The 13,901-nt window shown below is 38.5% G+C and overlaps 1 protein-coding gene across 1 annotated transcript in view; it reads right to left on the bottom strand.

Annotated features, from left to right (window-relative positions):
* LOC127622165 (uncharacterized protein C14orf132-like) overlaps positions 1 to 10,835 on the bottom strand; it is a 42,452-nt gene extending 31,617 nt beyond the window's left edge. Inside the window, exon 1 of the mRNA XM_052096140.1 lies at positions 10,618 to 10,835. Coding sequence (XP_051952100.1) covers positions 10,618 to 10,644 — 27 coding nt within the window. The 5' untranslated portion in view covers positions 10,645 to 10,835. The remainder of the gene's footprint in view (positions 1 to 10,617) is intronic.
* Between the last annotated feature and the right edge of the window lie 3,066 nt (positions 10,836 to 13,901).

The raw sequence follows: 13,901 nt of genomic DNA, 5'->3' as shown, positions 1-13,901 counted from the left end.
ATAATAGAATATGATTCATGGCTAAATGTAATAAATTGTGTCAAAAGCTAGGTGAGAAACCCAAAGCATGTATTACTGGTGCTCAAAGAGTATTGCTTGTACAAGGTTGTCCCAAAGGAAAACTACCCACAAACTGGTGGCATGCATTAGGGATCACTACTGTCAGATAGACTACAGTAAAACCTGGTTTATTCTTTGGAAGAAGCCAAACTTTTTTCTCCTGGACGAGCTAAAGCACCCTAGGCAAACAAAGCCGCCGTTTATACTACACACAACGTAATTTATAATTAGTTAATTTAGGGTGATGTCACATGTTTATCGTACTGTTCCAGCCACAAGTAAAGCCAATAATGCATTTTTTTTTTCTCGTGGACCACCACTTATAGTGCTGTGTCACTTCTTTGCTTTAATAAACTTGTCACGGCCCCTTTTAAAAACTCAAATCTCTCTCCACTCATTTGTCGTGGAAATAAAGTATACTTCCACACAATCTCATTTCCAAACAATTTGAATGACAGTAACCTAGGTAACAACTCCTCAGCTGACACACTCGATTGTAAATAAAATGTGTCATGTCCAAACCACACCCATGAATAGTTTTAACTAATCGTCAGAGCTCTTCAACCAGCTGAGCTCTCTTGGGCCAATAATTTCAGAGATGTACACAAACTGGAGAAATCTCATCAAATGAACACCTTGGCAGACCAAAAACTTCACTGCATTTTGTCATCATTTGTATGCGAACTAAGCGAAGCCTGTTCGCCCAGTAAGTGTAAATTAGCCTTTAGACCCAAGGCTAACTCTCAGCAAAGCCATCACACAAACACAAAAAAAGTGTAAGAATCAAAAAGCAGCCAACTATGTTAAGACATGCCAGCGGGGAAATAAGAGGCCAATATGAATGTGGTGAGGTTCAAAGGCAGACAAAAAGGCACACAAGAAAAAGGATGATTTTTCCTGACACACAATGCTTAAAAACAAAGAATACAGATGGTGGGCAAAGCCAGAAGCACAATTGCTCAATGCAGAGGGTAGAAAATACAACAAAAGTTTACACTTTGACATGATTTTCGTTAATTTGCGGGAAACCGCACAAAGCAGGGCAGTTCTGCGTACTGCTCGTGTACTTAAATCCCTGATGCATCCGTGAGCGTCTCGCAGCAGCTACCACAGAAGATACAGTATAATAAATAATAAATAATAAAAAAAAATATGATAATTCATATTTGCTTGAGCGGCGGCCACGTTGGTCTGCAATCAGTCTGAAATCTTTAAATAGCAAACAAATAAAATGTTATTGAGCTCTACTTTAAAAGCAAAAACATGGATAATAATAATTTTGAGTCATAAATGTAACAGAATTGTCAGTATCAGAGATATAAGCTAAAAAAAAGATGTGCATAAGTTACCCTGTGGTTTAGAATAAAAAATAAAATAAACATTTAAAATAAAAACATCATAACCAACTAAATTAACCTCGTAACATGAAGTTTAGCTTCACGCACAAACTGTCATCGAATAATATATTTATTATATAGTATATAATTAAATCATAAACAAAATATTTTTATTGTACATGGTTGAATGTTGTGAATGGTGGATAAATGCTAAAAGAATATTTTTAAGCAGCTCGTCAATGCTTTGAAATTAGTCAAATAATAATAAATCGGTGCTGTTTACCTGTTTAGAGCTTTAGCAATAATGCTTTTTTCCCGTAACTATTTAAAAAGTTAATTTATCAAGCTATTATGGACCAGTTTAAGCTGACAACACTGTGTGGACCACAAGAGACTACAGAAGCTTACATGTGTAAAAACGTCTAGGTTGCTACTGTAACCCCCGTTCCCTGATGGAGGGAACGAGACGTTGTGTCGAATTAATTGACAATAGGGGTCTTTCTTGAAGGCCTCGGTTACCTCTGAACTTGAGAAAAGGCCAATGAGAAATTGGCAGACAGAATTTGCATGTCCCTCCCCCGGACATACAGGTATAAAAGGAGGGAATTGTGCGTCTGTCCATTCAGGTTTTGCACTGAGGAGCCGAGAATGAGGTTCGTCCATCAGGGAACGGGGTTACAGTAGTAAACTAGACGTTCGCCGTCTGTACGTTGTACTTGAAGAGATACTAGGGATCCCTATTCAATCATGCCATGCACTGAACTGTGTACGTGAACTGCTGACGCAGGTGCGGGCAGGCAGTTGCGTGCCAAAGCAACAGGTTGCGTCAGACTACACGTACCCTTCCCCAACGCCCCATACAAACGTCATAAACTTTTTAGGTTCCCGGCATCCCCGAAAGTGGGGCGGGGGGCAAGCGACATGCCAAGCATGTGAGCAGGCCACGCCAGCCGCACCTTTTCTCTCTCGCCGTTTCTTGCATAAGAGTTAAAGCAGCTGGGGCCATTTAACGCTATAACACGCAGCGAGGAAGGCATTCTTTTCCAACTCCATTTCTTTCAGGGGGAAAAGACCCCGCAGAGACCACATCCTGCCCAGGCTGGGGGAGGTTAAATGTGGCGAATACGTCACATGGGTTTTCAGGCCAATGAATGACAGAAGGTTTAAGGAGACAAGTAAAGGTAACAGAGCTCTTTGAATAAAACTACATGCTTCAAACACTGCAATGTGTTAAAGAGAGAGAGAGATGTGACAAACACATGAATCACCCCGTTTTTCATTACATTTATGATTTACTATTTATTTTGTGTCATTGTAAAAATATGAATGCTTAAGTAGAAGATCTGCAAAAGATGAGTTATAACGTTTGAAATTAATAAAATATGTGTAGTGTCATTAAATATATTTTAGCACAACTCATGTGTCTATTTATTATTCAGTTTTATTTTACATTAAAAATGCTTCATACTGTTCTGAGTGATTTTTAAAGCCTGGTCAGAGTGAGAGTGTGGCTATGTATTTATAAATCAATCCATCTGGAACATTTAACCAAATTAAAGTCATTCAAAATGGTTCTATGGTGGAATTTATTGTTGAAGCACAACAGGTATGAAATATCATCAATGAATGAAACATGCTTTAATGAGACAGCCAGACTACTGCAGGTATGTTTGATTTATTATTCAGGAGCTGAGTGTAGCAATATTTGGAAAGGAAAAAAATATAGTTAGAGGCAGACTTCAGAAAAGTATACATTTGAGATAAGTCATGTTAGTGGCAAAAACATGATTTATTGTTTTAATCAACTGACATCCCTAAAAAGTAGGCATAATCTGCCTTCCCTTGAATAAACCTCTGCAGTAACTGGGTAAGCCTGATCCATAACTGAACACGGAAGCAGTTTCAAGTATACTATGCCCACTAGGGATGTTAATAATTAATCAATTAATTGTCATTAATAATTTGATTGATTAAGCTTCTCGATCATTGATTAATTTGAGGACAAGGGCGTTGAATAATCATGCCAGTAGACATTGATTAAGGCAGTACAGTCATCCGCCACTAGAGGGCGATTGCGCACTTCATGTCACATCTTCTCCGCATAAGAAGAAGACCCACAGCTGAAGATGAAGCAAGCTCAATATAGGGTGTGTTCCATTCCGAAGGGCTCATCCCTATGCCCTAATACATTCAGAGGGTTTGCCCTTCAGAGTGAGAGCTTCGAAGGGTTGAAGAATGTAGAGATGTACACATTAACGTCATCTATCCAAGTCAAAGGATCCGCTGCTCTCACACAAAGGCTGACTGTAATGAAATATTTACAAATTATTTTGCATCACTAACTGCTTTCAGTGGGGGCCTGGGTAGCTCAGCGAGTACTGACGCTGACTACCACCCCTGGAGTCACAAGTTCGAATCCAGGGCGTGCTGAGTGACTCCAGTCAGGTCTCATAAGCAACCAAATTGGCCCGGTTGATAGGTAGGGTAGAGTCACATGGGGTAACCTCAGTGGGCCTTGTGGTGAGTTGTGCGTGGATGCCGCGAAGAGTAGCTCCACATGCGCTACGTCTCTGCAGTAACACGCTCAACAAGCTATGTGATAGGATGCACGGCTTGACGGTTTCAGATGCTGTGGCAACTGAGATTCGTCCTCTGCCACCTGGATTGAGGTGAGTCACTACGCCACCACAAGGACTTAGAGCACATTGGGAATTGAGCATCTTTATGAAAAATTTAAGCTTCATGTCAAACAAAAAGCCAGGGGTTTAAAATAATTTTAAAAAGTTCATTGTAATAATTAAAAGCTTTTATAGACTATGGAAATTAAGGGATGTCACATGTTTTTGCTTACAGAAATAGATTGCAGTTGCAGCTGGTTTAATTTACACAAAATTACACTTGGCAAACCTTCGAAGCAGCTATTTATGAGCCCTTCAGTTTGGAACGACCCTTCAACATGGTGGCCACAATCGTCCCCCATCAAAGTTCCCTTTGGAGGTGGATTTATCCCATTTGGAATGCAGAGATAATCAGTGTTGGAGTGTTTCTCTATAAATAAACATGATGTTTTTGGCATACACAGTGATAGTCTGTTAAAGTACAACATGACAACATAAACTTTTGATCTGCTGGTCTCCTTGTTTCATCCAGTATGTTAGGTACAACAACATAAAAGTGCCAAACTGCAGCTTCAAGAGACACCACATCTAAGCGCATCCATCCAATATCAAGGGGACCACAGTATCACATTAAATCCAGAGTCCAGAGTTAATGACACACAAACTGTACTTTCCTGTTCCTTATTTCTTGTCCCTAAGAAATCCGCAAGCATCAAAAAAGGGTAATGGTATAGCTTCCTGATTATAAATAAGGTGAGTGTTAAGCACCACTTATTCTGTTTTCTATATCATTGCAACAAAACAACAAGTTTCCCACTGAGAATAGGGTATTAGAATGTGTACCATTGTGCCACATTCAATTGCCAATTGCAGCCACGGCCCATGCATTTTAAGTGTAGGCCTTCAGTGCGATTCATGCCTTTAAGAAAACACAGTTTAACAATGATTAAGACGCTGTATGCCTATTATACATTACATAGCAGTCAACTAATAATACCAATTGAAAACAATTCCATGCATGAAAGCAAGAATCAAGGAGGTCTAATACCATGAAAAAGCTCTCTAATTATATTTGCAATTTAAATTTGGCTTGCAATAAATTTAGTTTCACCAGGGTACACTGTTACTTTTCAAAAATTGATCTGTCAATGAATGCTCAAGCAGCCTAATTTAAACTTAGAAAACTATCAATTTACTTGAAGTGAAAATCAGTCCTCCTTTCCTGTTTAATTAATTAATCACAAGATCATGCAGAACATCTCAGGGTTTTAAATCACTTTTTCAATGGTGATGAGGCAGTGATGACAGCCGACTCCTCAGCAAGATCTCGCGTTCTTCGCTTTCAAATTACATACATCACTTAAAGCATGATTGCATCCCTCAAGGCCAGCTATAAGGCTGGGCTGGGACATATCCTAAAGACCACGCCCACCAAGAAATAAATCAATCTGATTGGCTGATGAATCTGAAAATCTGACGTTAGATGTCAATTTACTTGCAGTGTTGAGGGATTCTGTAGACATTCTGAAGGCTTAATGGGTGGAACTCAGACTCACGTGCTGCTTCGGATAAGGAGCATGGCTTCGGGCATGCGATTTGTGAAACAGTTGTCACATTTTGCTTGTAAGCATCAAGGAATAAATTCTGATTAGATAAACTTTTGGATTTTTGCTATTTGTTTGTAGATGAATTAGGAGTGGGAAGTGATTGAAAATACAGTCAAAAAGGTCAATGAGACTGAAAGGAATAATATGTATTTATTAGGCATGTTACGCCAGCAGAGAAGGCTTTGCTGGTCCTGAGGAATCGCCACAGGCCAATTGCCAATTTGACTAATTCTCGATACCAAAACTAATAATAACTAATTTGGTAATTAGGTAAACATTGTTTTAAATTCTGATGTAATTATTCAGGACAAGGATCCAACAATGATAAAATAAGAACAAAGGAATAAATCAAGATAACAGTGCTTAAATTTTCTAACAGCAGTATCAATATGTATTCAAGTATATGTTCAGATATTGAAAAAATATTTCTCATTTACCATAAAACTTAATAGATCACAGGTTTTTACTGCATGCTTATAATGCATTAATATTTTTAAAGCTACTAAAGTTATCCAGCCAAGAGCAATAAATAGTCTGAATATCTTGTTATTGTTGTTAATGGGCAGGTCTATCAGGCTTGTAAGTAACTGATTGTGTTTTAATTAATACCTCATGCCAAGACAGGCATTTTACAAAGTACCTTCACACAGTTACACTGGCGCGTATCTGCCATGAGTGCTTTCACTGCAAACACACTCACACACACACACACACACACACACACACACACACACACACAAGCATGCACAGAGAAATAAGATGCTCTGTCAGTCAAATAGTCTGTTGGGTCGAATTTCCAAAATGTATTATATTCATTAGGAAAGCTACACCTGATTGGTCGAAGAATCTATAACCAAACCCTAAGCCTACCCATAAACCTAATGCTATCCAATCAGGTATCATTTTCCTCATAAATATGAATCAGTCTTCTTCACCTGCCATCCTGCATTTTGGAAATATGTGAGCAGGGGAGCTGAATTAAGGAACTAAAATGTGATCTTTCAGATTATTATTATTTGTGTAGTTTATATCCCTTCCCCTTTTGACCTGTTAACTAACGAGATAGACCAGTGGTCATCTTGCAATCGTCCGCTCCATCGCGATCATCGTAATGAACACCCCTGATGTAAGATTTTTGAGGTCAAAATGTGCTGTCATATCAACCTAATTTAAAAAATATCCCTTGCTGAAATGTTTGATTTTGTTCATATTTGTTCTGAAGAAAGATAAACATAAATGCCAAAGTATGTCTTAATATAATTTTAGATTCTGGTTCTGAACAAACTTTACTTTTTGTATCTTTATTTTAAAGTACTATGATACTGGGCTCTCAATGTGGCTCCATCCATACATTTTACACATTTTTAATGGTCGAAAACACAAATGTGTGTTGCATGATATAAAGCTAGTTTTCATGTCCAACAAAAAAAAATTCTGAAGAACAAATCATATTAAAACTAGAAACGAATCTTTATTGATTCACATAAAAACAAACTTCTATATGAGTTGACAAAGAATGACAACAAAGATGAATGCAAACAATTATTGAGAACACTGAAGGTTACATTATAGGAAGGCAGTAATGAATTGTTCTCTGCTTTAAAATATTTGTACTTAAATTAATTAAAAAGGTGCTCAACTTAAAAAAATATGACATCACTGAAAAGTAGACTTTTTCACTGTTGCATATTTCTGCAACATTTGAGCAAAATGGAGCAATTCAATTAAAGGTAGAGAGAGGACAAAACACTATCTGAGCCACAAAATAAATGGGGAAGTTGGAGTAATAAAGGAAACCTGGCCAGCAATCAGGGCCATTGTGAGACACCGCACCAACTGCAGTCATCTTTTATTACCTGGCAAAACACCTAAAGCCAATGACTCATTTGCATCAAGGGCACAATTGAGTGATGAAACTTGACTGTAAAATCATTTAGCCTTCAATCTCAACTCTAAAAACTCTCCATTGAGAGCCACAAGCTCATCGAAACACCTGAATCCACTTTGTAAAGTTACTAAAGAGGTCCATGCTGAAATAGATCAGACTTGGCATCAGAAATGATTCAAACCAACATTTTACCTATCACGTTTGACTTTAGAAGGGTAATGTCTATTCTTAGGAAATAGTTCTGACAGGCTAATTTGGGAACTGGCAGGGCTCAAAGTTAGTCTCAAGCATTAATATTTAAGTGACTGCCTCTTGGCTGTCAAGGCAAATGACAGAGAGAAGACAAAAGCGACACAAACTAATGGTAAGATCTCTCCCTGATACCCTATAACCTTTCTTTGTCTGGCCCCGGATCAAACCCACACCCACACGCAGCATAGTCTAGTCTGTGATACACACCTAAAAGTCATTTCAGTAGCTCATTCAGCATAACAGCTGAGGGGGAAAAGATTTTTCATTTGTATCCGCGGCTGATGTCGCAGTGATTCTGTTCACTTCAGTTAGCTGCCTCCTTTTAAATAAGGAATGCAATTTTCAGTGCAATTTTCTGATGTTGCTCTAAGCAAAACAAGAACATACTCATCCAAAACAAGAACTGTTCCTACGTTTACACGGACACCAGAAAGCGATTTATTGCGAGAAAGCAGTATTCCGGTTGACATTCTCTGTATAACGGCGTACTCTTTACTCCCGTATACATAAGTCTTGTCAGTAAGCAAGCAGCTTTTTCCACAGCAACGTCATTAAACCATGGCACTTGTGTAAATAACAAACATGGCATCCGAGAAAGACTTTGCTATATTATTCTCAGGTACTTCACTTTAGATAGTCCAGAGTTTTTGCTGTTTTTGTCTTTCTTTAACATTGCATAGGGACCTGCAGCGGAATTGTGCCAATAGTGGGGTTTCCCTCATATGTCAAATTCCGGGATTCCCCCAATATATGAGCGCATACAGGGCTGGATTGGGAAGAGAAATCGGCCTGGGATTTTGCATAGCAACTTGCCCAAAAGTTGGTTAGGGGGTGTTGAACAAAAAACTGTTGAGTGGGAGGGTGGGGGTTGTGGTTGTGGAGTTCGCTGTCCTTTTCTGCATATCGCGGAGCCATATTGTGGTCTGTCCTGCATAACGCGGCGATGCATTTTTGCTTATCACGGACTGTCCGGCACGTTTCGCGGCCGACCCATTGGCCCGCTCGGTTCTCAACAAGTCCGTCCCTGACTGGCCCCAAAGTGCGGCGGCCCACCAGGAAAATGACCAGTATGACAAATTACCAGTCGAGAAATGTTGCTTTTTTTCCCCCTGTGTTGACATGTTGTTGGGCTCCATCCTATGACGTCTGTTATTTGGTCTGTTCAAACATGGGCACTCTTCAAACACCCATCAGAACGCTGCTTATGTGTTTACATTGTAACATTAAACCCAGTTCTCCGGGAGAAACCTGGGTGTGTTAAACCACTTCTTAATTCCTGAAGTTGTGTAAGGAAATTGCCATTCTCATTTACATGATGTTTCAGAAAGCTACTTTCTGCAAAAACCCTGTTCATGTAAACTTGGTCTGTGTGTAATCACAGAGTTTTGGCTTATACATTTTTTCTTAAAGTCTAGCAAAGCAGTTGACATAGGGAGGAAATTATTTGTTTTCTTTTCACTACGTTTCATCTAACTCTGATGAAACTACTGTAGTGTGAAAACACTTATTTTGCCTTGTGATTTTTTTCTTTCAAGTTAATAAAACATGGAAGGGAAAGGAATATATCTATAAAGATCAAGCACAGCTGTTCACTCTCATTAGCCTTCCGCAAATAATTGTTCTACAGCTCATTACAAGACTAGAACTGTTCCTATAATTTTTTTCATTAAATTGTATTACTCTCTGAATCGTGTACAGTGCGCACACACACACACACATTTCCCAGGTCTAAACATAATGTATTGCAATAATTATTGATCTACTGCATGAGCCATGACTATTCTAAGTGCCTCTGAATATGTTTAAGTAAAATGTAATTGCTATAAACAAAAAATCAATTTGTAAAGTGAGAGGATATTTTCTGCAGCTATTGGACAACATTTGTTTATTGCATTCTATCTATCTGTCTGTCTGTCTGTCTGTCTGTCTGTCTGTCTGTCTGTCTGTCTATCTATCTATCTATCTATCTATCTATCTATCTATCTATCTATCTATATTTTTCAGATGTATACCAGTAAGATTGCAATGACAGTAGGTCAACTACAGTGTTTTGTTTGGCCTTACAGGGCAATCTGTTGCCTTTTGGTCCCAATTGCCTTTTTTAGACAAAGTTATATTTTTGTAATGAATATCCAGCAATGATAGGAACACAAAACATCTGCTTGCCAATTGATTGAAAACTACATTGACAAAAGTATATGCAGTATATATATATATATGTATATTTCACTAGACCACTAGTTAAACTGTATTGTATTTTTAAGTCACAGTAATACAACATGTTTAAATCAAATAACCTATGTTATTATCAGCAAAACCATGTGATTGAAAAGTTGAATTAAAAATTGAAATTATGCATTTCTTAGTACTGCGTAGGTCCCAGTATTGCTTTAATGACAGTATACACTTAAACTGGCATGGACTCTACAAGTTTGTGCAAAACCTGAAGAACATGTTATCCAGCATGATTTGAGAGAGCATCTTGTGTGATTCAATAGAATCAAGAATGGAATGGAATCTGACCTTTTGTTCAAAAGAGTTTACATGATCAGGGTCACATATTTGCTTATATTTGACCTAAAAATAGAGCTGGGTTTTGCATGGTTCTTTTTTCATCACATCTTATTTCCAATTGTAAATAGATTTAAAATCTGGTCTGAGACTTCTGGACCCCACTGTATATGAATTTAATATACACATTATATTTACAAAAATAAAAATATCCTGATATGTAACATTAAGTTTCTAAATTCTGACACCAAGACACAACTAAGAGTTCCACTTGAAGTTCCAAGTTCACTGTACGACTGTATGTTATTTCTGATAGCTCAAGACACATGCGTGAAATATCCTACCTGCGCAGCCATAAATGACAGATCCATGATGATATTTGCTTATCAGAATAACAATAAAAAAGCGTCAGTTTAAGAAGCTTAATGTCTGTATATTTTCTGTCCACGAGGTTAACCTATTTATATCCGAATGACATCGTCGAGTTCAGCTCCATCCTCCAGGTACATCCTACGATCAGATATGCGCGCGCGATCATTTTACAGACGGATAAACAGCGAGACGGGAATATGAGACAAACTGGAGGAGAGGAAACAAGAAGAAAGGGGGCGGGAGAGAGAGAGAGAGAGAGAGAGAGAGAGAGAGAGAGAGAGAGAGAGAGAGAGAGAGAGAGAGAGGCAAGTGAGACATCTCTTATCATTTGCTTTTGTGGAATAATCACTACAGCGATCGATGGAATCCTCTCAGAAAGATTTATTTGTAGGGAAAAAAAGCTTGGTCTCGATGCTGCACGTGTTATTATGAGGTCAAAATAATGGTCGCAATATTTTAAAAGAAAGAATATGAAACTAAATGCAACTGAACCCTTTATGATTAATGAGGATGGCGGAACGTGTCAAATATTTAATGTAATGTGGATCCATTGCTGTGTAATGAAGAACTACACTATAAAAAAGAACGCATGCAGAGGGTCTTAAATAATTAGCAAGGGTGAGATATTGTGTGGCTTATGGGTTGTGGCATTACGTTTGAAGAAAAATGTCTAGGAAAACAGACTAGTTTCGCTTACATCTATTTACTAAATTAACTGTTGCTTATTAATGACACCTGCCAATGGCACCTTCAAACTCAGTTTCTTGAAATCTGAAGAAAACAGAGCTAATGTTTGTAATCAGATCATCTGTCTTCATACTCTTTGTTTGTCATAAAACATCACTAATGGTACAAAAAGAAAGAAAGAAAAAAAAAAAGGCATGGATTCAAATTTGATATGAGGTTGAAATGTCTTTATGAGTTGGCTCTCTTGCTGTCTCAAGTTTAGTCTCAAGCACTTATTAGGAGCTGAAGGTGTCGGGTGAATGAGTCATTACTGGACATGCGTATCCAGAATTTGTAGATGGAAGAATATTGAACCACCACGTTTTCTCTTCCATGCATGAAAACTAAATCTAAATTCCAAATGTAAGAGCTAATTGTCATTCTTAGCCTGTGACCAGAACTATGCCACCCTCATTGCAGCTTAATGGGGTTTAGAAGACTGTAATGCTGGGAAAGCCTCTGGTTTTCACCAAAGAATTCTAAATACAGCTGAGGAGACATGTTGGCAAAACTGTTCCACAATGCACATTGATGTATGATAAACAGAGGTGTTTAAGGAATAGTTCACCCACAAAATGAAAATTATGTTATCATTTACTCAACCTCATGTCATTTCAACTGAAAGGACAAAATATTAAATGAAACAAATGACTATAAAATGCAAAGTAATCTCTTCAGAAATCCAAATACTTTTTGAATGTAACTGCATTCTAATTACCAATGATTTAAATTGTAACTGTAGTGGAATACAGTTACTTGTGTTTTGTATTTTAAATATGTAATACCGTTACATGTATTCCGTTACTCCCCAACCCTGCTCATGCATTATATTGCACGTCTTCTGAAGACATGCTATGATTTATTACATTTATTTCCTGAAAAGTCATTATTCAGTGAAAATCTTGATATCCGTTGCCAATTCACGAGAGCATACTATAAGCTTTGTTTAGACAACATGATCACACTGCTAGTCAGCATGTTCCATGTTGTGTCAGGAGCATGGGAGACCCAGGTTTGGATCCCACATTGAAACCAGGAAGTAATCACTCTGGGCTGAACTGGTAATCTGGCATACTGGGAATTTTCCTGGTGGGCTGACGCACTTTGGGGGCGATCAGGGGAGGACTGGCCATGGGGAGAATCGCGGGGTCTGGCGGGTCATCCGCAAAACGAGCCGAATGTTCCGCGATAAGCTAAAATGATCTGCTGCGTTATGCTGAACTGATCAAAAAATGGCGCCACGATATGCAGAAAAGGACAACAACTCAACAACTCTTGGCTTGACAGAGAGGGGGGCCCTACAATATATTGCTAAATAAGTTTACGCTTAAAATATTAAAGTTCCTGGATACATAAGTTAGGCATATGGTTTATCATTTGAAAGCTGAACTTTTCAACATCAGTTTGCATTTGTTACATAAAATAAAAAAATAAGGGCTGAAAACCTCCACGAGCAAAATATGCAGTCCAGCAGGAAAAGCATGCTAAATAAATCATGGGGAAAATAGTTTATCGACTATTGGTGACAAAACGTTTTATACCATTGCAAACGGGAGAAAAGATGGTGGAAAAGATGGTGCCAGCGTGTCTGTCGGCTAGCCGTTGCCTGGTGTCTATGCTATATGTTTCTCCTGTTTTTTTCCTGCTTTGTTGTTGTCTGTCTCTACCAAGAGCTACTCCACACCGGATTAATGACCGTGAATGTCTCCTGAACAAACTTGATATCTATTGCCAATTCACGAGAGCATACAAGAAGCTTTGCTTCTAGTCCACTCAGAGGCTGAGAGTTCTATGAAACAATGGGGGTGTTGCATTAACTGAAAATTAGACTGAATGTCTGCACATCTTTTGGCACTTTTCCACTGGATGTTACGGTTCGACTCGCCTCAACTCTACTCGCTTTACTTTTCTGAGCTTGCATTTCCACTGCAGTTTAGTGCCACCTCAACGTGGGTGGGATTATAGGCTGATCGTCATAGTTGCGCCACCTCTACTGCCATGACATCATCTTAAACATGACATAAACTAACCAAAACAATAACACAACCGCTAGATGTTAGCTACTAGCTCATTGTGCTGAATAAAGCTGTTGTTGTATGGTGATTTTACACAAGTTTAACAGTTAAATTGGCCTGGTTGTTTTACAAGCAAGATTCCAGTAGCTGGTCAACTAAATATAGTGAAGCTTTCAAGCAGAATATAGAGTTAACATAACAAAACATACCATCCTCCATCGTGGATCAACGCCAGTCCTGGACACTCTCCCTCCCATTGCTCACCGGTTTAGATAGCGTTCATTTGGTCGAACCACTTCCACTTTTTCTTGATTTTACTTTTCCCTACACTGTTGGTAGGTCCAGTGGTAGCCGTGTGTGGCCAACTACTGATACACTTCCTGAGAGACATTTTTGTTTCGCTCATCGCTAACGAGTGGACCATCTGCACCTCGTTTATTGACTACGCCGTGGTTTTGCGCACAGCCATTTCTTTTTTCACAATGCGAAAGTCACGTGAACAAATTATACTGTTA

Source organism: Xyrauchen texanus, chromosome 28 (genome assembly GCF_025860055.1).
Source record: "Xyrauchen texanus isolate HMW12.3.18 chromosome 28, RBS_HiC_50CHRs, whole genome shotgun sequence".
NCBI lineage: Eukaryota > Metazoa > Chordata > Actinopteri > Cypriniformes > Catostomidae > Xyrauchen > Xyrauchen texanus.
Note: the sequence above shows the minus strand (reverse complement) of the source record. Positions and strands in the feature narration are given on the sequence as shown.